Source organism: Phaseolus vulgaris, unplaced genomic scaffold (genome assembly GCF_000499845.2).
Source record: "Phaseolus vulgaris cultivar G19833 unplaced genomic scaffold, P. vulgaris v2.0 scaffold_15, whole genome shotgun sequence".
NCBI classification, from domain to species: Eukaryota; Viridiplantae; Streptophyta; class Magnoliopsida; order Fabales; family Fabaceae; genus Phaseolus; species Phaseolus vulgaris.
This window is the reverse complement of record NW_027174084.1, coordinates 608,526-635,843: the sequence shown is the minus strand read 5'-3', so window position 1 is coordinate 635,843 and position 27,318 is coordinate 608,526. Positions and strand designations below refer to the sequence as shown.

Below are 27,318 nucleotides of genomic sequence, written 5' to 3'. Positions count from 1 at the left end.
ACCACGTGGACGAATATACTAGGATATTCTATCGTTAAGAGATAAGTACAAATGAAATTAATATATAGTATGTGTTTTCTATATTAAATTATTTTGTGTAATGAAAAATAAATATTGTTTTGAATTCTAAAATCAGATTTTTAGATCTTGGATATATATATTAAAATTTCTCATGATGATGACATGTTCTCCTTTAAATTGATAATGATTTTTTTTTTTTTTTTTTTTTGTATATCTTCCACGTGAAGGTGTGAAATGAGGGTGAATCATATTTAGATTTATGGTGAAAATGGAGTAGATTGCTGCAAAGTTTTGTGTTGGGGAGAATCCTTTTTAAGGAAATATATACCCAAAGATTAACAGAGTATATGGGTGGAAAGGAAAATACCTTTCAGTGGGTGATAGAATTTGCCTCTTGATATCTGTGTTAAGTTCACTCTCATTGTTCTATTTTTCTTTAGAATGTCTAAACCCTAAACCCTAAATCCTAAATTCTATTTCTTTCTTTAGAATGTCTAAACCCTAAACTCTAAATTCTAAATTGCAAGGACACTTCTTATGGTGCTGGAGTTGAGAGAAAACGAAAATAGTTTGGATAGTTTGAGACAAGGTGTGTAGATAAAAGGAAAAACATAGGAATTTTGAGAGAAATTATACGATATAAGCATGGAGATGGAAGGAATTAAGGAACACAAATGAAAGTAACTTCTCTTTGGTAGAGAGATATTAAAAGGATATGAAATAAGGAGAAATGAGGAATAACTTTGAGGATAATCTAAAATGAAAAATGGGAGATGAGAAACAAATATCTTTTTTGGAAGATAGATGGTGAGATGGAGTAATACTTAGATAAATTTCCAAGATTATATTTTCTAAAGAGGCAATTTTATCTCAAGGAGAGAGCTGGCAAAACAATAATTGGAATTAGAATTTGGAATGGAGGAGAAATCTCTTGGTTTGGGAAGAGGAGCCAAAATTGAAGTTAGTGCAACAAGTGCATGTCTATTACTTAAGGGAGGAAGCACATGAAGTATGACATATGACAATGGATGGATGGAGAGAATATGGTGTACACTGTTAAAGAATCGTATACCAAATTACTCAATTCAATAAGAAGGGAAGAGGAAGATGGGACAGTTTTAAACTTATTCTGGGAGGTTAATGCTTTACCATTAGCACATCTATTATCTTGGAGAGTACTACAAAACAAAATGGCAATAAAGGACAATTTATCTAGAAGGGGATTAGTGTTTGATAATCTTATGTATGTATGTGATGTGCGGTGAGAAAGAGGAATCAGTGTCACATTTGTTATTCACTTGTAAGTTGACTTGGGTCGTATGGAAAATGTACTATAAATGGGTCAAAGAATTAATTGTCCAACAAAGTAGTTCAAAGTTACTTTTTTTTATCCTTTAGGCTATCTAGGTTATCTACACCTACAAAATAGAGTTTGAGGTTACTTGTGGACTATTCTTGTTTGGGAGATTTGAGAGAAACAATGTGGTTTTTAACAATGCACTGATGGATTTAGAGTGCCACAAGTGAAAGTTTCGTCATGAATTAAAAACAAAGATAAAATTATTTTATGTTCTTATGTTGGATGGTGTGTTGATCCACTGACCTTAGCGATGACAAAGTGGATTAGGAACCAGCTAGCTTATATTGTTTTGGCCCATCTAACCCAACCCAGCAGGTCACAAGTGGACTAGTCTGCCACCTTATTCTTTTTTTTCACTTTTAAAGAGGAATTTAATGTTTTTAGAATTAAAATTGGTAGTGATCAATGTTTTATATAAAATTTTAGTTCATTAATTTTCTATACACCATTTGATTCATTGAAGTATTGTTTATTTTACTTTATTTTGTTCGGTATTAAAAAAAATTAAAAAATAAATGTTCAATTCAATTTTATTTTATTTTTCTTACATTTTTGTTGTTCTGAAAGTTATATTAATGGCTATAACTAAATAAATAGATCCAAAAACAAAAATTACAAAAAAAATTGAAATATGACGAGTCGGTCCGTCAGTCTACCAACTCATCTTATGACAAGTGTGAGTTATCAATTTCAATCCGTGTGAACTTGGCAGACCACTGACAAGTCATACCAAAAGAGACTAGGTGGATTGAGAGGCTATGGAAGGGTTTGTTTCTTTGGTTGTGTCATTATAATACCTACTATGGTCGTAGTTTCTTTTTTCTTGTTCAGGAAAATATAGAAGAATTACCATCAACAACATTGAAAGCCGCAACATACAAGCAAGGGAAGAAGTATTAGGCGGGATATGCTAGTAAGGAGATCTTCAAATGAGGAACCAAGGCTATCTGTAAGGCTGCAAAAGGGAATTAGGCAAGGCAATGTTTAGTGTCATCTTCATCATGTGACCACACCATGTGCTGTGAAGATGATTGTTTTTTTTTAATGAAAATTTTCATGATTGTTTGAAGACTCTTGCTCCAACATTTTTACGCGGTCTTCTAAACATCTTTGCTGGTTACCAATGTATATTTTTTTTTTTGTTAGATTTTTCTTGGTTTACCTTTTTTGGTATAAACAGGATCTTTGAAAGTCCATGTTATTGTGGACTGTGTTTTGGGGGCTCAAATGTAAGATTCCTTCACTGGGATGTGTTTTTGGAGTGTTATGTGTAATAACTTTTTTATAAAGATTAGGATATTCTTAAAATATCCTTATTTATTCATTTTATTATTTGTGGATGAAAAAATAGTGAAACAACTAGGAATGACAAAGTGGACTAAGTCTCACGGGTCGGCCTATCGGTCCATATATTTAAGCGAGACGGGTTAACCTTTTGAACCTGCCAATTTGTATTGGTCCAGTCCACCTAACCTGCCAACCTGGTGGACTAAGGGCGAGGAGGACGAGCTACGCTAGCTCGTCCTTCTTTCCTTTTGACATTTTTAAAGAGGAATCTCATGATTTTAGAATTAAAATTGGTAGTGATCAATATTTTATATAAAACTTTATTTACATTAATTTTTGTATACATTATTTGATTTATTGAAGTATTGTTAATATTTACTTTATCTTGTTAAGCATTAATCCTTTTTTTATTAGAACATTAAAGTTTGATTCAATTTTATTACTATTCCTTAGATTTTAATTGTCGAAAAAGTTATATCAATGACTACAATCAAATAAATAGATCCAAAAGAAAAAAAAATTAAAAGTGGCGGGTTTGTCTATCATCCCACCCTATAACAAAGCGGCTTTTTCAATCCGTATAACCTTGTCGAGCCAACCCGCCCCACCCCACTTTTGGCGGGTTGGATTGACCCGTTTTTTCATCCCTAGAAACAACAAGGAAAAATTCTCCCAGGACCTTCATTGGTTCTTCTGACACCTACATATAATTTTAAAATTCCAAGCATATCCATTTGTGTGTACTAGATTGAACAATCGAAAGCTATAACAGAATCTGAGATTGCATACTAAACTGTAAAATATGGTTTATGAATTTAATTCATATAACAGATTGTACAATTTGGTACCTTGTTGTACAATTCAGTATGCAATATCAAATCCAGTTTTAGCTTCGGATTGTTCACTCCAGTACGATGGAGGACCATCTACCCACTACAATTTCTCTAGTCTTGTAAAAAACTGTACAAAATAGTGTACGCTTTTATTTTGGGCCTTATTTGGGTCGTGTATTGGGCTTATTTTCATGGGCATGTATTGGATCAATAAGAGTATGGTGTAAATAGAAAAAAAAACGACCTAGAGTTACAATAGGGCTTCATTAGACCTAATGCCACTTTAGACCATTTAGGGTGCACAAATAAATTACTATAGTGTAAATAGAAAGCATGGAGTGACAAGGAAGGTATGAAGATCCACATGTCATCCTCTCAATGGATAGGATTCTCACCAATGTCAAAACACTACTTGTTTTCGTGGGAATGAATAGGGTTTTCTCCAATTAGAGGATGACACTTGTCAACCTCTAATTTGAGAGGATTTGCTCAAATGAGAAGAAGTCATTTGTCATCATGGGAGTGAAGAGTTCTTAGGATTAAAACTTGCACTTTAGTTGCCCTTAACACTATAAATACAAATGTTAGCCCTCTTGTAAATAAGTTTATAATTAATTAAATAAATGTTGCCCAAATTTGTGCACAACTTGTCTTCTTTGCTCACTCTTTGTTAGCACTAATTTTGTGTCCATCTTAGAATCTTTTAGGAGTTGGCCTGACCTCTTCTAAGCATGTATATTCACCAACCAAATTCATCTTCTCCATTTAGTTTCTTCACTCATTTAACCCACACAGGACATCCATCAAATTGCAACATATAAAAAATCACAAAGAACTACATGGATTCAAGTTAGGAGAACATCATAGTACACACATTTAATTTATATTGCAAATATAGTATTCATTTTTCTAATAATATAACAAATTGTACAATCCAGTATGTATATCTCAGATCCAGTTATGTATAACAAATTGTCCAATTTGAGATGTTAATAAAAAAAAACAAACCGAATTGTATAATCTGATATCAATGCAACATAGCAAAAAAGAAAGTAAGGTCCACAAATGGTGTGAGGAAGATTCACATAACAAAAAAATTTAACTTAGTTTCAAAATAATAAAAGTCTTTCACACGAGTTGTTATAATTGTGACAACCTTGTATAGGAAGAGAAATTATACTTTTATTGATGTGGTTTAAATCATTCTTGGTAATAAAAATACACATTTATTAAGAGTAATTGTTCGACAAGGGAAAGAAAATGAAGAGTTGTAGTGTAATATTAGGAGAGAATTAGGATATTAAATTTTTAAGAAAAAGCAAAATAGGAATTTTATATTTATTGTGAAGGTGTAGAAAGAAGCAATGAAGAATGGAGGGAGAATTTGCAACAACTAGCACTGATAGATTCATACATAAAATTGAGAACACTTTTTTTTTACGGTGAAACAAGTTTCATGCATAATGGTATTCAGGATCTTGTTTTCGGATTATTCAAGTCTTGTAAGTTTTTAAAATATTAGATGGAAAACAAAATAATGGTTTAATCATTCATTTAATTTTTATACTTATTTTTTTAGTTTTGTATACTTCAAATATTTATTTTCATGTTTACATATACAATTTTTAATTTCCTAGAATCTTCGTAGATTTAGAGTTTTAAATTACATAGAGTTTAAAAAATATAATAAAACTAAATTTATACATAAAAGGATTAAATGATTATTTTTAAGTATTAAGAAAAAGTCTCTATGACTATATCAACTAAAGTATTAAAATTTACATATTTATTAAATCTCATTTCTTATAACTTCATAATCATTATACAAATAATTAACTATTTTGGTCCAAGAAATGTAAATGAATAAAAAATTATAAAGATAATAAATCTGATGTAGGGTAAATTCCCTATCTAGCACCATTTATACTTTTATTTCTCTAATTAGCATCTTTTTGTTTTTATTTCCCTATCTAGCACCCTTTTGTTTTTATTTTCCTATCTAGCACCTTTTTATTTTTTATTTCTCTATCTAGCACCATTTTAAAAATAAATAAATAAATAATAATTTATTTATTTTTTGATAATTTTAATTTTGAATGCATTAAAAAATAAATATTTTTAATTTTTAAAATAGTTATAAATATAATTAATGAATAAAGAAATTAGTTTTTATAAAATAAAATATAAAAAAATAAAATGTTTAGTTTAAAATTATTTTTTTTAAGAATGAAGAAAATAAAAAATTAAACCCTACAACAACATAAAAGTTGAATTTATAAACATAAATTATTATTTATTTTTACTATTATTGACGATGTAATCATGTTAATTTCAAGTAAAAAATACACGACATAATTACAAAAAAAACAAAGTCAATTAGTATTAATTAATAGTGGATACACAAGTGTCCATCCTAAATGCAAAATCCTAAACAAAAACTAATGCAAATGTTACACTTAATGCTTAAAAATGAGAAGCAAAAAATGAAAAAAAAAGAGTCTAGAAAATAAAAACAGCAACAATAAAAAAAAATGGTAGAAAAATAATAATAAATAAAAGCATAAAAGATATAAAATAAAGACAAAAAAAATTAAGATAAAGATAAAAGATATAAAAATAAATCCAAATAAGATAAATATAAAAGATATAAGACGATACTAAATAAATATATGTTGATCATAAGAATGAAAATAAAAGAAAGATGATAATTCATTTAATATTTTCTTCAACGGTACATTAAATAGTTTGTGCGAAATGAAACATAATTAATGACTAGAAGTGCACAATCCAGTAATGTTGGGATATATTCTTTATGTGTGTCTTGGTTTGACAATATGAACATTTTTTTTCCTTGTTTTTTTATGTCTATATCAGTCTTTATTTAACTTTGTTTTTTTATAATTATGTCCTGTATTTTTCACTTGAAATTAACATAATTACATCATCAATAATAATAAAAATAAATACTAATTTATGTTTATATATTCAACTTTTATGTTGTTGTAGAGTTTAATTTTTTATTTTATTCATTCTTAAAAAAATATTTTTTAAAATAAACATTTTAAATTTATTACTTTTTTATTTTTATTTTATAAAAACACATTTCTTTATTCATTAATTCTATTTCTAACTATTTTAAACATTAAAAATATTTATTTTTTAATGTATTCAAAATTAAAATTATAAAAAAAATATATATATTTTTAATTTATTTTTGAAATGGTGTTAGATAGGGAAATAAAAAATAAAAGGGTGGTAGATAGGGAAATAAAAACAAAAGAATGTTAGACAGGAAAATAAAAAACAAAGAGGTGCTAGTTAAGAAAATAAAAATGTAAATGGTGTTAGATACGGAATTTACTCTCTGATGTACTCTTTAAATATATATAAAAAACATGAATTAATTATTAGTTTTTCAACTTGTTATCAAAATTCATCCTTTAAAAATATAATTGAGAGTAATTTATTCCGAAACGTTACCCAACGATAGTAAATTTTTTTTAAGTCATCATATTGTTTTATACTTATTTAATGATTAAATAGTAATTGTTGCAAATGAAAAAAATAAGTAAATAAGAATTCTTGTTATTTAACAAATAAATTCAAGAATAAAAAGAATATTAATAATACAATAATGTATATATATAAGAAAGCAATGTTAGAAGTAGTGTTTAGTTAATATTTTCTTTTAAAATAAAAAAAAGAAAATCCAGTAGCAGATCGAGTGAGCGGTGTTCTTCCTTACAGTGGTATCGGTGAGGAGGCAGAGCAGAGGAACGATGGCGGCGGCGTCGCAGGGGTACCACCAGCCTTCGACAATCGAGGAAGTGAGAACCCTATGGATTGGGGATTTGCAGTATTGGGTGGACGAGGCGTACCTCAGCCACTGTTTCGCCCACACCGGCGAGGTCCTCTCCATCAAAATCATCCGCAACAAGATGACGGGGCAACCCGAGGGTTACGGTTTCGTCGAGTTTGTTTCCCACGCGTCAGCGGAGCGCGTGCTCCAGACCTACAACGGCATGCAAATGCCCGGCACCGAACAGACCTTCAGGCTGAATTGGGCCTCCTTCGGCATCGGCGAGCGCAGGCCCGATGCGGGCCCAGAGCACTCAATCTTTGTGGGCGATCTTGCGCCGGAGGTAACCGACTACCTTCTCCAAGAAACCTTCCGGGCCCATTACCCCTCCGTTCGCGGCGCCAAGGTCGTCACGGATCCCAACACGGGCCGCTCCAAGGGCTACGGCTTCGTCAAATTCTCCGACGAGAGCGAACGCAACCGCGCCATGACCGAGATGAACGGGGTTTATTGCTCCACCAGAGCCATGCGCATTAGCGCCGCCACGCCCAAGAAGACCACCGCTTCTTACGCCGCGCCCGCGCCTGTACCCAAACCGACGTACCAGATGCCGGCGTACACTGCGCCGGTTCAAGTTCAACAACCGGAGTATGATGCTAATAACACTACCGTGAGTTAGTTATGCAGAAGATGGACCAAAGAATAAAAAAGAACACACCCACACAAACGTATACACATATATATTTGTGATTTTCATTGTCAGTGCAATGCCTCACTTGCACGATTTGTTTTGCAGGTTTTTGTTGGTAGTTTAGATCTTAATGTGTCTGAGGAGGAATTGAAGCAAAACTTTCTGCAATTTGGGGAAATTGTCTCTGTTAAAATTCAGGCTGGCAAGGGATGTGGCTTTGTTCAATTTGGGACTAGGTTTTCTTCTATTTCCTTAGTCTTTTTAAACATGTTTTTAGTTTGAGAAAAAGATTGTCATATTTTTCATGTGGCATCAATATTTAGTTTTACTTATTCATTGCATTGCTTTGCATTTGTTTACCCTTCTCATATCTTGTGTCTGCTGCAGAGCATCTGCTGAGGAAGCTATTCAGAAAATGCAGGGAAAGATGATAGGCCAACAAGTGGTCAGGATTTCTTGGGGTAGGACTCTAGCAGCTAGACAGGTGATTTTGCTTTCAGAAATGGCCCCTTTCTAGATGAAATTGTAATCTTTTTGTTTGAAAGCTTTTCATGCTGTAGCAGGCTGCATTTGTGATGCATTGTGCATTACAATGTCTATAGTCTTTCAGAATATCTAGGTTGTTAATATGGCATGCACTACATGGTTTTAGATTCTCCTGAACATTCGTGAGATTGTGAAGGTGATAAGTGGTTATGTGTGAATGGCCTAATGAGGGACTCTGAACTTCTAAAATGGACTGGTAGAAAAGAATGAAATAAAAATTACTTTGTAGAAATCATGTGCATATATTGTTGCTAAAAGGGTTAGTTAAAACTTTAAACTGTCGTGTAGATCTTATTTGGGAGAGCAATTATTTATTTGGAGGATGACAAATAAGTGTTTCATCAAATGTGTTGGACAATTGTTTATGTTTGTAATTTAGTTCTTACCTCTTTATATATGTTTTTAACTTTAGCTACTACCATTTAAAAACCCCACGAGACACCTATAAAGTTCCATTTTAGCTTTTACCTAAACATTTTTACTCCTCGAATGTTATAAATCTGAATCATCATCCTTGAATGAAAACATTTTAGGAGCTATAAATGAATGATGATAGCATTTTATGAGTTATATGGTTAAATGAGACTATTTTTTAGGAGTTATTCTCACTCTCTTTGAGTATCAGGCTTATCCTTATTTGTATATATTTAGCATTTAATTTTGTTATTTCTCTATTTTTCTTAATTTGATTTGATTTCACAGTTAGTCCAAAATAATTTTCTTCTTAATCATCCCGAACTACTCTCTATTTCAAAAAAAATTGAATTCACTATTTTAAAACAAATTATCAACAAATAAAAAAACCTTGTATCATGATGTAAATTATTGTTATGCTAAAATACAATTTGTGTTTAAAAATATTTATTTATTACAGGTTTTAATTATAATGTAATTTATATATTAAAAATATTTATTAATTATAATTTAGTTACATAAATAAAATGTTAACCCTGTACAAGTACAGCTTAAAAAATTACTACTAGTTACCAATATTGAAGGAGTGAAAGAGTTCAATATCTGGAGAAGTTACTCAGATATGGAGTATTATTGTATATGCCCCTTACACAATTTTGGCCCTAAATTGTTGTAGGACTTACCTGGTGGCTGGGGACAACAGATGGATCAAAGTCAATGGAGTGCCTACTATGGGTATGGACAGGGTTATGAAGCATATGCTTATGGGGCTGCTCAAGACCCTTCATCTTATGGATATGGTGCATATGCTGGCTATGCACAATATCCCCAACAGGTAATCCATTTAATGTGAAACTTAGTTTAGTTTAGTCTACATAATGCATTGATTACGGTTTTGTTGATTGTTTATTTTTAGGTTGAAGGTGTGCAAGACCCAACGGCTATGTCTGTGCCTACCATGGAACAAAGGGAGGAATTGTATGATCCATTGGCAATGCCAGATGTTGACAAGTAATTATTCTTCCTGTGCTGTAGATGAGAACACCTTTGCTTCTTCTATGTTTCTGACCCATCTTTGATTGTGTTGGGCAGGTTAAATGCTGCATACCTCTCAGTACATGGCAATGCCATTTTAGGGCGATCGCTATGGCAAAAATCCTGTTCATCATCATCATCATCCTTACAACAAAATTAAGATAGATTTCTACTACCTGCTCAATGTGCATTATATGTCAAAATACTGTGCAACTGCAACCAAAATTTAATCGGCATAGGTTTAACTCTTGTTCATACATACTGAGTTTATCCCAAATGCATTTTTCTTAAAATCAGCCTTTCTAGAGTATAGAATGAAAACTAATATATCAGACAAGTACCATTCATTAAATCAATCAGCGTTATTAGTGCTTCACTATAGACTTAAAATCATTTTTTCTTTTGTATAGGTTATCTTGGGGGTTGAATATGTTTCTGAAAAAAAATTGTATTATTTTCATCTTTTAAAAGTTTGAATGTATATTAGGCCTTTTCAAAATTTAAATATTTTTTATTTAGTCCTTATTGATAGAAGGAAAGCTTACAGTAATGGTGTTCTATTAATTATATGTTTTATCGTAAAATTTATTTGTTAAAACTGGTTTTTTTATAAAGAGGATATATACCATTTTTTACATTTTAATAAATAATTAGTAATTTATTTATTTATTTAATAAATAATAATATAATTTTTTTTCTTATTTTAAAATAATTAAATAACTTTTTCTTTTACATAATGATTATATAATTGTTTAATATTATGTTTACAAAATATATATATATATATATATATATTAAATTGTATTATTTCTAATTTTTAATTATGTAGTTTTTTATAGAAATAATAAAATTTTATATATATATATATATATATATATTAATGAAACAAAATGAGAACACACATCCCTTCCTTATCGTTTGAACTTTAAAATATACTTTTAGAGAAATAAAAATAATATGAAATTATATAAAGGGAATTGACATATACTTTTAGAGGTACGGACAATATACACTTGATTCAATTTAAAATTGTGAACGTTTGCTCCTTATTCGTTTCCTTGTTCGTTCACTGCAACACGTCTCATCTACAATCATAACCCAATCCACCAATAAATTTTGTTCCAATAACCTACATAAAACCCAAATCAAATATGAAGCCACAAACAACAGAAGTCCCATAAAACAAGGAACACAAATAATGCAACTTCTTCCCGCTGCATATCAAACATATCAATGTACCTTATTATTTGCATATCAATGTATCTTATTATTTTTTTAAAATTTCAAAATCATCCTTATTTTGAATTTGAAAATCTGGAATAATAAATATAATTTAAAACTTAAAAAATACATTTCGAAAAAAAAATCAAGAATATAATTAAAACTACATTTCAAATAAAAATTTCCAGAATTCAAAAATGTGTTTTAGAAATCTAAATCCAGAATATTTTCAAATAAAAAGTTTTGAAAATAATTTTTATCTACATCTTTATTTTATTTAAGATTATTTTCGTTATTTTAGAAGGAAGTATTTTTAATAATAGAAATTGACATTGGAGAGAATTTGCTCACAAATAAACCAAACATCTGGGTTAAACTCCTTACAACTTCACCATTGTTGAGATAGATCTAGTGACCAAAACCTAAGTGGGTATTAAAGCTAAGTGTTTTTTTTAAGAAAACGAAATAAATAATATAAGATTAAGTAAATATAATTTTACAAGTAATTTGCCCCGATTTCCTAAGACCATTCAGATTTTATAATTTCAACCTAAAGATTTAATCACTTTAATTATATTTAATAATTCTACGTATCTTGATTACAACATTCCATCAACATTCACTAACATAAAGACATGTAAGAGACATTCAAAACTTTTTATTTTCATGAAATAAACATATAATGATTTGTCAAACATATAATGAAGTCATGAAGAATTTAAAATTAAATTGTGGGCAAAATTGTGGTATAAAGACGTAATTCTTTTCTGATAAGAGAAGGTAAAAAGTCTCCCCTTGGCACTAAAGAATAAAGTAGTCTGAACAAATATTGTGACTTGTCCAGGGGTCATCCCACAACCTTCGGTTGAACTATTCTGTAATTCTCATTCTCCTACATTAGATACTTTGATAGCCAAGGTAGATCTTTGCAGTCTCTCAGCGCAAAGGTCACATCATCACTGCCAAAAGGTGAAATTAAACTGGTCAAATCAAAGAAACCAACTTATATGTAGATCTTAAATAAATAGATAAGAAATTTATGCCTAAAAACATCATTTGAAAAGGCTAATTCCTTGATTATTGAACTGTGGCTACACATAAAACTATGACTCACATCACATGCAAAAGAAAGCACAATAGTTCAGATAAAAACTGCAGGAAGTATGAGCTTCGAAAACTAACCTCGGGAAATTAAGCTGCAATTTTTGCAACTTGTGCTTGGAACCTGCTTCACATAAAATAATTCTGCATTCACCTAGCTTGCAGCTGCAGAATAAAAAAAACATGTCAGATTTAATAGAACTTTATTAGCATGGATCACATACACTAACTGCCTGCAGTTCAATATTGTCTTCCAATATCAATGCTATTTCGAATAGAAAGAAGGACGCCATATAACAATAGAAGTCTTACCCAACTTGCAGCAGAGTATCATATCCAGGAAAAACTTCTCCATTGCTGATACATAGGCATGAAACCCTCATTGCCAACTGCATTGTAAAGTAAAACCTATACGTAAGGACCACAATACAAATGAACCTTTTACGTCAATTTTCATGAATACAAATGAACCTTTTACGTCAATTTTCATGAATATAGATTTGGGGAAGGGACAGTATGGCAGAACATAGCATTGGTGAAAAAAACAAAACAAAAACTTAAATACAGATTCATAAATTTTTTAAAGTTCTTTGATCAAAATTGAAGATATTGTAATCTTTTACAATCCTTTATTATATGAATTACCAACGTGAAACTTTAATTTTGATTAGAGATTCTAAGTTCTGTCAGGAAGGTTATTGGTTAATCAACACCAATCAAATGAGCTTTTAATAAATCATATTTGTATAAAAAAACAAATATCAGAATACAAAACCTCCAAGGCACCTACATTTTATAACTCGTCAAATATGCATGCATAAAAAATACTAGGATGTGATTTTTTTTCTTTTGTTCAGATTAACACCTGGTGACTGAGGCTTAAAGGTGAGGTATACTTATGATCAGAATGCATTCGAGAACAAAATAACATGAAAAAACTTCAGGAGCTTACCTTTTCAAAAGTAGTTTCTCCCATTCCAGTATTATAAAGCTCGTGTACCATAGCTGTCAGGAAAATTTTGCTTAATCTGGAACAGCTTTTCATCATCTTCAAAAAGAAATAATGAGATAAATGTAAGGCTGGTATAAAATGTTAGCATTACTCTGCCAAATGAACGAATGTAAAGGTTCTTGAGATTGTATTAATTATTTAAGCTCGTGCATTTTGGAAGAAAATATGCCTATATATAAAGAACAGTGCTAAAATTGATTCCCCATTTTACCTATTTACTATGTCCTATAATGAATGGTCCCCCCAAGTATGACACTAAAACAACATTCAAATTGTTCTATTGATAACTCTAACCCACAATCATATAAAACAGAATAAGTTCTTCGTTCATGTTATAATCCTTAATTGAAGAAATAGATATTTTTGGTATTTGTTAAGTTGCGCATACAAGTTACACTAGCAACATTGTATTAGATGTCACAGCTAGCTTATACATCTCAAGACTTTCGTTCCCCGTCTATGCCAAATAATGGCACTTCGAGCACCAAGAAATAAAGCAGTACATAGCAAATTTCAACTCACTTGAATATGAGGTGCTTGGAACATTTCTTGAATGGCTGCTTCAACATCTACCATTCCAACAAGTCCCTTTCCTAGAGAGCATATGCAAATGAATTAGTGGGCAGAAGCACTCAGACTAAAGTCAAAGGAGTTCATGCATATGGTTGATGATCATAGTTTATAGTTAATAAAAAGTAATTCAGATACTTCATTATAGAAGACGGAAGATGGAACAATGTCAGGTTTGTAAATCCATATCAAGGATGCACACCTAGCAACAGAAAATATTTAGTCTGGAATAAAAATAAGGCCAAAATAGAGTTCACATTTCATAGTAATATCAAACACGTAAAGCATGGAGAGGACAAAATGATTTTACAGCCATCATCCAACTAACTAGTCATTAACCAATGCATTAGAAGATCATCAGGTATCAATGTAATTAAGATTTATGATGTAAAGTATATGCCAGGACCAAAATTAAAAGAAGAATTTAAGTATATCTCAAACTGTTAATATTTCCACACCTGCAATTGCAACTGCAATTTGCAAATACATTTAAAAGAAATTGACTTAAAAAAGAGATATTACTTGAGATTGTAGACAAAGCCCAAAACTAACACAGAAGAAAACATACCATTTCACACACAGTACAAACTTCAATTAACAAAATCCAAAATGCAGGAAACATTTTGTACCAACCCCTTTCTACTGTGATGACAGTAATGGTAGGAAAATTTTATATAAGACATGCTCAAATACCTGCAGTGACGAGATCAGGATTAGGAATTAACTTCTTCATTCGATAATCTGCAATTTCAGCTGCACGTCTGCATATCTCCAAAGCACGACGTGCATCTCCCGAGATTGCTGCAACCTGAATAATCAAACACCATCTTGGATGTTAACCACTAAACTAAACACAAAAAACTAAGTGTCCACTTCTTGTGAAAGATCAGAGAAAATCAATCTTCAAAATGTAATAGAGACTAACCTTTCTTGAAGCAAATTCTACAGCTTGCTTTTCAAAAACATCAATTCCCATGAGGCGACTTGAAATGATTTCTTGAAGCTGGTGATAATTATATGGGCCAAAGCAAAGCCTCTGAATTCCCATTCGGCTTGATATGCGAGGAAGTAACTTCTCTGGAAGATCCATAGTATTTGCTATCCCTGAATTGATTACATTAGTACCGAAGAATAAATTTGTGCAATCCACACTAGAAGATCAAAATACTGAAAAAACAATCCAAAAGAGTATTATCTTACCTATGACTATTAGTTTGGAATGTGGCTTAGTGGGCCAGTCAAGAATATTATACAGAACCTGTGAAAAAAAAATGTTCAGCACAATGTCATTACATATTTTAAAGAATGTTACCAAGTGACAAGTTTCCCTTAGTAGAATTTGTAGATTACCGATTGGTTTCTGGTTACAAGAAGATCGAGTTCATCAATAAGCAAAATACATGGTCGGTCAGCCTCATCTCTGATTTTCTTCCCTTCTACAAATCGCTCATTCAACAAGTGGAGAGCCTTTTTCCAGCTGACCCTGTGTCCATTAAGTGCCTCGTATATGACCTGAAAGAATATCAAAACTATAAGAAAATAACCAAGAATATGTATGTTATACTAACTAGAAAAAAATTATGATATACTTCATGAACCTTACCCGATAAATATTCTCTGGTGATGCCAACTTCAAACCATTAATCTCCACAAAGGTGTATGGTTTGATATTTCCTGCATCAACTTCTGACTTCAAACTCCTCATTACTGATAGTACACTCATTGTCTGCAGTTACACATGGAGAAAAGGAATAAGAAGCAAGAACTGTTCGGTGATAGCCAAGTTAATGCCTCATTGTATAGTAGACTCAAGAAACAAAATAGAAGATCAAACAAGGATACCTTGCCAGTTCCCGGAACTCCATGAATGTAGAGGCAACCCCCCAGACATTGATCATCAGAAATAGCACCTTTGACGAATGTAGTTATCTCCTCCATTTCTCTAAATAATATCATTTTTTATTATTAACTTGACAAAGAGATATAAAATGCTGAAATTCATGTTCAAACCTCACATACTTATTTCTACATGGTAAAGATTTAGGCAGTGATGCTAACAACAGTGTAGACTTTGCTCTCTCAAGATCCGTCTGCTTGTGAGACCTTACATGCTGTGGAATTCTTTTTGTGCCTATCTTCTGAAGTCCGAAGAACCGTCCCTTGTGAAGATTCTGTATCATTTACACATTTATTTTCTGAAGGAAATCACAAATACTAAAAAAGAAAAATATTGCAAAATGCACAATAATATCCATACTGCAGCTAAGTGGTGGCCTTTTGATGGCTGAGATAGTCCATCTTTAATATTTTCTTCTTCATATCCAACATCTTCATCTGTATCAGAGTCTGACTCCTTGTCAAGGCTCCAGTCTTCATCACTGTCAGTCGCTTCACCATTCTATCATACAAGAATAAACTCATCAATACTAAAACTGTTAAATAGTGAACTTTTTTCTTTAGGGAGAAGGATCTTGCTACTACTCTAACGTTATTACCTCTCTTTCATTGTCAATATCAGCAAGACGTTTGAAACTATGCCAATTGATGTCATACTCATATTCACATAAGAAAACATCATCTCCCTCATTGCTAGCTTTAGCATATTCTTTAGGGGCCATAACATAGCAATGCCTAAGGACAGATTCCATCTGCAGTAAATATGAGAGAACATGACAAAGTAAGAACGATAAGCTTGATAGACCGGAAGTTCAACTAGAAAACCTTCATGTAAATTAGCAGTCTACTATAAGTATGCAACAGCTAACAGAACAGCTAAGGCGTGGTACCTCAATGTCAGCAAAGTCATTTGTTCGGTATAGCTCCCTTCTCAGGTTATGTGGCTGCCTCCCAACAGAAGTCTCTTCGGGGATAGTATACCACCGCACCCGACACCAATAGTTGCCGTCTACCTCTTTCCATATGCTACTCAAATGCCCAATTGACACAAACCTGATTAGTATTCAACAAAAGAAAATACAATGCAAGGTTTCAAACTCCACAACAAAATGTATGTCATACCTTTCAATATGAGCAGCCCACAAATCACTGGAAAGTAATTTCTCCCTCATAGATCTAACCAGTTTCTTACCCACGGGAGGCTTTGGACGATTAACCTCCTTACCGATCCTCCGAGCCTCACAGAACCCACATATCCAATCCCCTTCAGGAACATCCTTCAATGGAGGTCTCAAACATTTCAAGTGAAACCCACCCAAACAATCGTCACACTCAATCATGATCTCATTGTTTGTCAAGAAACACATCCTACACAGCTCAACTTCGGGATCTTCATCGTCGGAGGTAGCATCTTCTCTCCTCTTGACGTAAACGTCACCCCCCACTTCAAACTCTCCTCCATCAAAAATAACTTTTTTGTAATACACGCGCCTCGCAGGCAACTTTGAACTCCGTTTTGAAATTTCCAATTTTGCCCTTTTAGCTCTGGTAACCACACTCCTCTCACCTTTCCTCTTCCTCCTTGAGCTCTTCTCCGAGGAAGCCGGCGTCACCGGAGCGTGAGAAAATTCAATTGAGCTCTTCCTATTCTGTTCCTTGGATACAACATTTTTCTTCTTCGCGGAATCTTTAGCGGCGACTCTGACATTGCCAGAATCATGTCCGACGTAATCGTTGATTCGTTGAGTTCTCCGCTTGGGAGTTGTGAGGGGGATTTCAGAAGGTGAGTTGGAAGATTTGGGAGAATCGAAGAGAAGGGACTTGGCGCGTGGGGATCGGCGCAGATGTAGGGTTTGTGGAGTGTGTGGGGTTACAACAGGCGAGGATTTAGCATTGGATTGGGATCGGAATATGGATTTGGAAGGAGTTGCAGCCATTGAAGAGTAGAAAGATTGAGAAAGAAAGGAGCTAGCTAGGGCTTTTGATGGAAGAAGGAGTGAACAACAATGGTGCTTACAATTATCAAAATTGGCGCCAAAATCTTATCTTTTTGTCCTTTCTGCTTTTATATATAGAATAAGGGGATTTACTTTTGCACCCCATAATTTACTTCTTCACTTCCATAAATAAATGGGAACTCTTTTCTAACCTAACACTATTTCCACTTTTATATAATACTATTTCCACTTTTATGTTTCTCTAACGTTATTTTATTTTTATTTCTCTATTTAGTACGTTTATAACTATTTTTCCTAAGCACTATTTTCATTTTAAATATTTATAAAATTATAATAAATTTAAATATTTACAAAATTAAAATAGAAAAAAAAAATTAAAAAAAAATGAAAATAAGTAATAGTAAAAATTAAATAAATTTGTTTGAATATTTAAAAAAAATATATTAACTGAATAGATTAAAAAATAAAATAAAAAATAAGTTATTTATTAATAATATTTATGTAATAAAAAAAAATTAAGTGAATAAATTTTATTAGGTTTAATAAAAAATGTATAAATTATAATTTCAAAATAAAATTAAGAAAAAAAATTATATTTAAATTAAAGATTAGGTAAATAATGAAGTTATATGTAAATATATATATATAAATTATAATAACAAATATAATTATATAATATTTTTTATAATTTTTTACGATTTAAGATTTAGAATTTATATTTATTTTATTCATAATATTTACTTACATCAAAATATCTATAAAATATTTTATTTCATTCTCTTTGTATTTGTATTGATATTTCTTCATAAATTTTTATATATTTAATTTTTAATTTTTAATTTTCTTCTATTTTAATTTTATAAATATTTAAATTTACTATAATTTTATAAATATTTAAAAGTGAAAATAGTGTAGAAAAAAAAAAGTAAAAAACAGACTAAATAAAAAAATAAAACCAAAAAAATGTTAGATTGAGAAATACAAGTAGAAGTAGTGTTATTTGAGAAAAAAAAATTACCATAAAATAATTATAGAGAACGTGTAAATGGTCATTGCACTGTGATTTCACTCCTATAAAATTTGAAATGCTAATTTTACCCTAGTAAAAAAAAATCATTTTTACAAAAATGAGTAAATTTTTACAAAGTTGCAAAAATGGAAAAGTCATGGAAATAGATTGATTTTAATTTGAAGAAGTGACTACTTCAAAAAAAACTTCCAATTTTCTTTAAACTGAAGGAAGTTGTGAAAGCATAATTTCTAATTTTTTTAGATTTTTGTTTTTAAAATTTTTTATTTTTTAATTTTTGGTGAAATAAAATAAATTATATTTAAATTTTTATGTTATTTATTTTTGCAATTGTATGTTTAATTATTTGTAATTGAATATAATTTAAATAAATATTTATTTAGTTTAAGTAATTTATTTATTTATTTTTTAAATTGTGTATTTAATTATTTGTGATTCAATATAATGTATACATTTTATTATTATAATTTAAATAAATATTTAGTTAGTTTAAATAATTAATTAATTTACTGTAATTCAAACAAGTATTTAATAATAACATAATAATCATCAAATGACTGTTGGTTGAATTGATATATTAAAAAAATTATAGTTTCAAGGAGAAACATGATTTTTGTAATAAATTCCTCACTTTAGAAATTAAACTTTAAAAGTTGTGGTACTAATTAATTTTTATTTCTTAATTTATTTTAATTAAAATCTTATTTTAATATTGTGGGTTACACTTGCTTAAACTTTGATGTTAACCCTTTCTATATAATGTTGTAACTTTTTCAATATATAGAGTCAATCAAATTTAACTTATTTAAAGAGTGGATTTATAATTTATTTATAGTTCACAGTTCAAAATAACCATTCTAATTATCTATAACATTGTAATAATGAGATTGGATGTTGTAATTTTTTTCATAGACACTTGTTTTTTTTGTTTTTTTTCATTATCTAAAAAAATACCAATAAAAATTAAAAGTTTTTTTAATGTATAATTCTAATCCTAATTTTTTAAATGAAAAATAAATATTTTATAACTATTTTCTATATTTATTTTTCACAATTTCTCTTTATATTTTGTTGAACATTTACAAATATTTCAATCATATAATTATAATGTTACATAAATTAATAAAAAATATTTTATAGTTATTTTTATGCATATAATGTTGTATAATATTTAATACTTTTTCATTACTTTTATTATAATAATTATTTTTAATCATATTTTTTTATCATAACAAAAATTAACGTAAGTTTCATACAATTTGTAAAATCAGTGTAATTTGCTTTGTGGCTATTTTTTATACATGCTCATGATAAAATGTTAAAATACTCATAATATATATATATATATATATATATATATATATATATTTGTTTGGATTTTAGTTTTCCTCTTAAATGAAGGATAGTTTAGGTAATTTATAATTTTTCATTTAATGAATATTAATAAAAGAGTACGTTTAGTTCAAACAAAAATGACCTTTTTAATAACGGAAAATCTAAAAATACACATATTCATATCTATTGTAATTATTTTATAATATTTAAAAAAAATTGTCACTCTAATATTGATATATTATTTTCAGTTCTTTATTGATTGGTAATTATAATATTTAGTTAGAAAATGTAACTCTAATAATATTGATACATTACTACCACTCCTCTAGTTTTATTTTCTTAAATAAGTATAAATCTTATCAATCGTATTGGTTTTAACCGAACACTTCTATTAAGTGACTTTTTTTTTATTAAAGATATAATGATCAATAGGTTTTCTGTGTTTTACATTAAAGGAAATAAAATTATTTTTTATATATTTTTTAAAGATTATTAAATTCTTCAAAATCACCATATATGATGATACTTCACATATCATAATAAAAAATAAATTTAATTTGATTTGATTTGTATTTATATTTATATTTGTTTCAAAAGTCCATCCCAAAAATGGTTGAACCGTAGAAAATGTTTTTGTGGTGAATAAAAATTCATAAAGATCTAAAAGAGAATGATTATTCTTTTATTCGTTTTGTAGAAAAATAGTTTATGAATGTCTCATGATGAACATCACATGTTTTAGAGATGATAAAGTGGATCAAATTCTATGGGTCAATCCACTATCTGTCAACTCGTATTGGACTGATTTGCCTAAATCGTCAACCCGACAGACCACGGGAAAGGCAGGGCCCTCCCTTCTTTATTTTTTGTACTTTCAAAGAGGAATCTTATATTTTTGAAATTGAAATTGGTGATGATTAATGTTTTATATAAAACTTTATTTATATTTATTTCTTTATACATCATTTGATTCATTGAATTATTACTAATATTTACTTTATTTTGTTTGACATTAACCTTATTTGATTAGAATATTAAAGTTTGATTCAGTTTTATTGTTCTTCCTTACATCTTTAGTATTCAAAAAGTACAACTAAGTAAATAAATTCAAAAAAAAAAATTTGAAAAGTGGTGAGTCATCTTCAACCTACCAACTCACTTTATTTTAACTTAAATCATTAACACTTACAAATTAAATTTCAACTATAAATTATAATAAATAAAGTAATTTAACATATAAGAGTAGTAATTTGTTTAATTTAACACACACAAACACAATACATAAATATTATCTAAAACAAGTAAAGGCAACAACTAGAGACATTTTGATGATCAAATTAGAAAAATAATAAAATGTTAAAAAAATACTCTATAGAATAAGTATGAATGTAAGATAATAGTTCCCTTGATAAATATATTGTACAAACTTTATTATCATAGATATTAATATGATAAAATATTTATAACTACAATATTTTTTTAAGATTTGTTATAGTTCACATTCAAAATAAAAATAAAAAACAATTTAGTTATTGATACATGATACCAGTTAAATTATTAGAACTGGTTAACTTAAAGATTATTAATAAGATAATCCACTGGTTTTGATTGATAATATTTATGTGAAAAATTCTGATAAATTTGGAATTTAAAAGAATAAGTATTTAGATGGGGTGGTGAGATTGGAGGCAATAAACAATTAACTATTGTACTTGGTGATGGTTTGATGGGGTTTGGAATGAGTAGGTGTAGCTGATTCCTTTAATTGAATTTTACTTCATTTGGTTATTTGGTTATGAGATAATAAACATGGTGGACCTAATACATGTTCTATGCACTTGCTCATAGTTAATACTATGTACTGTAATATTGATTTTGAACTATATTGCTGTTGTGAGTAGTCCTTGGCATAATTGCACTGTAATAAAGAATTTTCTAGTGAAGCTTTTCCTGCTGTCATGTCCCTTTCTGTTGTTGCAGCCTTGTGCTTCATTTCATCTCTGAATTTAATGATACTTACCAATCCACTAATTTTTAACTTCTTGTTTCATGGTCTTTCCAGAACAGAACAACAAAAGTAGAATCAAAGATCCTTCATCCAAACCTTACCTTAACCAAAGGTAAATAGACATAACAACAGATGCAGAACCAAATAGAATACACTTATATAAGCATAACAAACTTAGAAATTCACACTTGGTAGGAATAACTCCTATAACCATCCTTTTAGGTCTCATTGAAAATAGACAAATGAAGGAACACAATACATACCAATTAGAAGTCTAATCTAAGGACCTTTTTGACCTCTTTAAGCCAAGCAGAACTAGAAGTATCCCAAGATAATCCAAGTTGTAGGACACCTCAAGTAGTTGTAGCTTGTTAAGAGTCCATGGAGGAAACCTATACCAAAAATCAGTGAAGTAACTTCTTCTTGCCACAGCCTTGTGGTGACTGAACGCGTCAAAGGAGAACTTTCCATGGTACTTGCCAAACCCACATTCACCAACTCCTCCAAATGGCAAGGTATCCACTACGTACTGCACAAAAATACATTTTTTAATTACAATCAACTAATACAAAATGTTGATATGTTCACAACGCAGCATCATATTACAACTCGAAAGGAATTAAATGATTTTTGACAAGTGTTGTGAACATGTCAACATTTGTATAAGATAATGCAACTTGATATAATTTATCTTATCAGATAAGCAAGTTTCATTCATTGTACTTTCTAAAAATCATGTGTCCACTTAGTACAATAACAATTCCTATAATAAACCTTCTTATAGTTATAGAATTTGGTCAGACCAAAATCTTATTGCTGAAAACAGTATCTAGCACCATCTGTGACCTTGAACACGGGTAAGTAGATATTTCACACTCGTGCATCTAATCAAGGTTGATTTAGATTTTTAAAAATTACTCAACTTTATTGAACAAAGACAGAGAAAGAGACAAGAAGCAGACTAATACCTGTAGAATTGCATCGTTGAAAACAAGACTTCCGGATGATGTTTCAGATAGCAGTCTTTTATGCAGAGTTTTGTTTTTCGTGAAGGCATAAATTGCTAATGGTTTAGGCCTTGAGTTTATGAACTCTATACTGTCTTCAATCTTCTCCACCTGCAAAAAGCCCGGAAAATCCAAATGAAATTTACTTGCCAAATTCCATGACTATTAATCTGAAAGGAGCAGTAAAAATTTATGCATCCTACAGTGATGATTGGAAGAACTGGGCCAAAGATTTCATCAGCCATGATTGGTGAATCAAGTGGGGGATTCAGCAATATCGTGGGTTCAATAAATCTGCACAAAATTGGCCAGGTGAAAACCATGCAAAGAAAAGTGTTCTGTCTCGTTGTCAGAAATGGGAAGTGAAGTTCGCAGTATCACATGATGGATAAACATAGAAGCAGCAACAACTAAGAAAGGAGAGTGCTACTTACAAGTCCTTCTCGTTCATTGAACCACCATAAACCACCGAGTCTTTGACCCTTGGATCAGTGAGAAGATTCTTGAGTCTCATGAAATGTTTGTGGTTAACTATCCTTGCAACAGTGTTGGACTCTTTCGGATTTTCTCCAAACATTTTCTTAATCCCAGCCTTCATCAATGTCACCTAAAGAAAGAGAGAAAGTAGACATGCTTCAAAATCAAAACAAAAGGTCCAAAATTCTTTCAAACTTCTTACCAATGTAGAACTGAAACTCTTCTCTACAAGGACATAATCGATTGCTATGCATGCTTGTCCTGCACAAGCCCCGAATTTTGCCACCAAAACTCGTTTCACAGCCACCTTGTGTTTCAACAAAAACTACTACAGTAAGAATTTTTTTTGTGACACATAATTATATGAACATATAATCAACTTAATTCAGCAGCCACAAGTTTATATATGAGTATATAATGTATATAATCAACTTGATTAACCCCCAGCCACAAACACAGTGAGATAAAATAAACTTTTTCTCTTTGATTTGCCATGTGATTTGACATAAATTGAATGAGGATTCACCTCTCTGTCCCAAGAGGAAGTAAGAGAATCAACCAGTGCTGGACATTTTCCACCAAGCTCCAAAGTCACTGGAGTAAGATGCACAGAAGCAGCAGACATAACAATCCTTCCCACCCTTGCACTTCCTAGTATTGGATAGAATCACAAGTTAAAAAGAAATCTCATAACAGTTTATGAGTTATGAACAAGAGTTAAAAAACAGAAAGATGGTGATTGAGAAATGTTAATTAACCTGTGAAGAAAATCTTGTCCCATTGTTGCTCTAAGAGTAGCTTCCCCACTTCTGGTCCACCTTCTATGACCTTAATGGCATTGTTGTCCAAGTAAGTTGGGAGGACAGTGGCTAAAAGAGAAGAGCAAGTGGGGGACATCTCTGAAGGCTTTAGAACTACAGTGTTTCCAGCAGCTACTGCTCCTATCAGTGGCTCCAAGGAAAGTCCTGTTTTGTAAAACCATAACATAACATAGCCTAGTTCATCACAAAACCAACTTTTACAAAACCTTGTGAACTTCAACTTGCATTTTGAATCGACTCACCAAAGGGGAAGTTCCATGATGAGATTATGAGAACAAGACCAAGTGGCTCAGGAACTATCTCAGCACTTGAAAGCAGTGCTATTTTTGGCAATTTAGCCTGTGAAAAAGCATCAAAATGTAGTTATCCAATAATGAAAGTTCTACTGCATAAGGTCTGCGAACCTCACCTCTTCCCCCGCCATCCATTTCTTCAAATGCTTTTTGGCGAAGTTTAAGGCCTTTCCCAACGTTCCTACCTGCGAGTAATCATCATGGAATATTAGCAAAAGTCCCACGTAGAACTTCATAACAAGACAAGGAAGATTCATGATTCTGATTCACATCAAACACACACCTCATCTCTGAAGGCCTCCACATAATGCTTTCCCAAGTCTTTCTTGAGGGCCCTCAGAATTTCTTCCTCTCTTTCAACTAGAAAATTTTGCAACCCTTTAAGCTGTGATTCTCTCCATGATTCTTCCTTTGTTTTTCCACTCCCGAAGTACTTCCTCACGCTCTTAAGATCTCTTCCCAAAGATTCTGCAGAGTACTCCATGACATAAACAAAGAAAACAACTGCGATCCTTACTTCTCTGCAACTAGTATATATAATCTCTACCACCACCTACTGTCTATTTTGTTGTACAATTATCACTGTAAATCAATTATTCTCACCTTACACTTTCTATTCTATGGTTAACATTAAGATAGACAGATTTGTAATTATTTTCTTCAAATGTTTCCAGACTGATAGAAATAGAATTGGAAAAAAGCCACAAAGTTTAAGAACTTTTTTTTTTTGTAATTTTGATTCTTTTAGACACTGCAGTTGTCTCCAAGCTTTGGATTCTCCTGGATTTGTAATTGTGAATGTTAGTTTTTCATGATTTAATTATATCAATTGGTTTTCCAAATATGAAACAGTTTTTTTTTTAAATTGATCAACATAATCATTATTTATCTCGTGACCTGGTATTTACATAATTAAAATATGAGATACTAAAATCAAACTATTATTATAACCATTGTTATAAATGTAATTGAAATCAAAAACTAAAAAAGCATAATTATAGATAAGAATTAAGAAAATTAAATATAAACATTATTAGAATTATATAGATATGTTAGAATTCGAAAATATGGGAACAATGTTAGGATTAATTGATGATATTATGATTAACTGTAAATTTATGTTATTAGCTTTATTTGAATATTATGTAGTCCAAATGGACTTTTTTTTAATACATTGTCTAGAGCATAATGAGAAACTAAGTTTATTTAGGTATAATGTATTTTTTTTAGACTAGGGATATTTTTTAATTTCTGTATTTTTACTCGTCTTTTACTGTTTATCTTCGAATTACTCTTTATCATTGGAACACCTATTAATGTCAATATTAGTGTCATCAATGAAATCATTATTTCATATTAGTAATGATGTTCATCACAATAATCATTGTTTACTATCATCCAAATTATTATTGGCTAATTATTCTCTTTGGTTGATTATCCTTTATTTGGTTGATTATTCTTTATTTGACATAATATTCTTTATTTAGACGACTTTTTGCATTGTTTAACTAGTTCTTTCTCTTTCTCTTGCACTTCTTTCAAGTTTGATTCATGATGACCTCAAAATTTAATTTTCCAATTTTTACAAACTTTGTCATTACTCCATTTTTTTCATTACATGTTGGATGGTAGTAACTATGATTTTGACATCAAACATCTTGATCGTCTCACAATCAATGAAAATTGTGGTTAAAATTAAGAGAATCATGAAGTAAAATTGATTCTCAAATTTGTGTGGTTATCAAGTCTACTATTCATCTCTTTGTCAAATAGATCTTTCGCTCTTGTAACATGTATGAATTGGTTTCGACATAAGCCAATTCAATTTATATTAGTAACAAACAAAATTTATATAAAGTAAGTTAATACCTCACGGATAAAATTGCAACAAAGGCATTTAGATAAATCATGTAGACCTATTTGAATCATATAAGTGATCATTTTCATGATTTTAATAAAATTATACTTTTTGTTGTGACCCCTATAAAGGAATTGGAGGATAGACAAACATTTTTTCAATGTACTAACTTTGTATGGTTACTTGTAAAATATTATCAAGTTTAGGACCATGTTTTAGCGTCTCATATTGCCTATATTGTGAATACTACTTAGTCTTCTTTGTTTCGCACTCATATTAAAACAACCATTGGCACAACAATTAGTCTGACTCATGTGCCATCTAGCCTATTGACTCTTTAGCCTTAACCTTGATAGAGGACCAGCCAACCATCACGCCTTTAGCTAAGAAGAAAGGAGAAGATAAAACCTCATAAAGAAAACTTTGTATTGAAGAGTAGAAATGAAAGGAAAGATTTTATTCATTCTTCTTAGTCTTGTAAATAAAAATGTATAGGAATAGCCTTGTATAAATATAGGAGCATAAATTTTGTATAAGAATAGTGTTTTTTTCTCTTGTAAAAGTAGAAGCATAAAAGAGTCTCCAATTAGGGCTCAATTAGGGTTGATTAGGTGGTCAAAACCCTAACGTACAAAGTCGAAATCATCCAATCTCAATCCAATCCCAAATAGGGTTCAATTTGAGAGTCAAAACCTTAAGAAAACAAGTTAACTCACAACTCCATGGATGGTGCACACAACTACAC

The 27,318-nt window shown here is 30.6% G+C and overlaps 3 protein-coding genes and 1 non-coding gene across 4 annotated transcripts; 1 reads left to right on the top strand and 3 right to left on the bottom strand.

Annotated features, from left to right (window-relative positions):
• The first annotated feature begins 7,167 nt into the window (after positions 1–7,167).
• On the top strand, positions 7,168–10,282 carry LOC137817072 (polyadenylate-binding protein RBP47B'-like). The gene is made up of 6 exons (XM_068620297.1): positions 7,168–7,970; positions 8,097–8,227; positions 8,379–8,475; positions 9,628–9,786; positions 9,868–9,962; positions 10,044–10,282. Exons 1-6 carry the CDS (start codon positions 7,281–7,283, stop codon positions 10,144–10,146), a joined length of 1,275 nt encoding a protein of 424 aa, XP_068476398.1. The 5' UTR covers positions 7,168–7,280; the 3' UTR covers positions 10,147–10,282.
• Positions 10,283–11,845: 1,563 nt separating this feature from the next.
• Positions 11,846–17,977, bottom strand: LOC137817045 (origin of replication complex subunit 1A-like). Its single transcript, XM_068620261.1, has 16 exons — positions 16,909–17,977; positions 16,677–16,812; positions 16,386–16,538; positions 16,148–16,288; positions 15,910–16,061; positions 15,733–15,832; positions 15,494–15,616; positions 15,241–15,402; positions 15,091–15,148; positions 14,816–14,994; positions 14,584–14,698; positions 13,843–13,913; positions 13,261–13,356; positions 12,621–12,697; positions 12,390–12,473; positions 11,846–12,166 (listed from the first exon to the last, which is right to left on the bottom strand). Exons 1-16 carry the CDS (start codon positions 17,721–17,723, stop codon positions 12,100–12,102), a joined length of 2,529 nt encoding a protein of 842 aa, XP_068476362.1. The 5' UTR covers positions 17,724–17,977; the 3' UTR covers positions 11,846–12,099.
• LOC137817093 (small nucleolar RNA snoR28) lies at positions 16,401–16,478 on the bottom strand. The gene has a single exon (XR_011081919.1). It is a non-coding gene; the product is annotated as a small nucleolar RNA snoR28 (small nucleolar RNA).
• Positions 17,978–22,187: 4,210 nt separating the features above from the next.
• On the bottom strand, positions 22,188–25,511 carry LOC137817061 (aldehyde dehydrogenase family 3 member F1-like). The gene is made up of 10 exons (XM_068620286.1): positions 24,999–25,511; positions 24,832–24,900; positions 24,665–24,761; positions 24,360–24,566; positions 24,128–24,252; positions 23,804–23,908; positions 23,559–23,731; positions 23,328–23,418; positions 23,086–23,235; positions 22,188–22,646 (listed from the first exon to the last, which is right to left on the bottom strand). The coding sequence occupies exons 1-10, from the start codon at positions 25,197–25,199 to the stop codon at positions 22,392–22,394; spliced, it is 1,473 nt and encodes a 490-aa protein (XP_068476387.1). The 5' UTR covers positions 25,200–25,511; the 3' UTR covers positions 22,188–22,391.
• Positions 25,512–27,318: the final 1,807 nt, after the last annotated feature.

Bases quoted from the DNA above. Each gene is read 5' to 3' on its own strand.
- LOC137817072 (XM_068620297.1), top strand. From the start codon at position 7,281: ATGGCGGCGGCGTCGCAGGGGTACCACCAGCCTTCGACAATCGAGGAA. The intron at 8,228-8,378 runs GTTTTCTTCTAT...TGTCTGCTGCAG, and splicing joins TTTGTTCAATTTGGGACTAG to AGCATCTGCTGAGGAAGCTA. The intron at 9,963-10,043 runs GTAATTATTCTT...TGTGTTGGGCAG, and splicing joins GCAATGCCAGATGTTGACAA to GTTAAATGCTGCATACCTCT.
- LOC137817045 (XM_068620261.1), bottom strand. From the start codon at position 17,723: ATGGCTGCAACTCCTTCCAAATCCATATTCCGATCCCAATCCAATGCT. The intron at 15,833-15,909 runs GTATGTGAGGTT...GATATTATTTAG, and splicing joins TCTTTACCATGTAGAAATAA to AGAAATGGAGGAGATAACTA. The intron at 15,617-15,732 runs GTATCCTTGTTT...GTGTAACTGCAG, and splicing joins GAGTTCCGGGAACTGGCAAG to ACAATGAGTGTACTATCAGT.
- LOC137817061 (XM_068620286.1), bottom strand. From the start codon at position 25,199: ATGGAGTACTCTGCAGAATCTTTGGGAAGAGATCTTAAGAGCGTGAGG. The intron at 24,567-24,664 runs GTGAGTCGATTC...TTTACAAAACAG, and splicing joins ATCATGGAACTTCCCCTTTG to GACTTTCCTTGGAGCCACTG. The intron at 24,253-24,359 runs GTTAATTAACAT...ATCCAATACTAG, and splicing joins GGACAAGATTTTCTTCACAG to GAAGTGCAAGGGTGGGAAGG.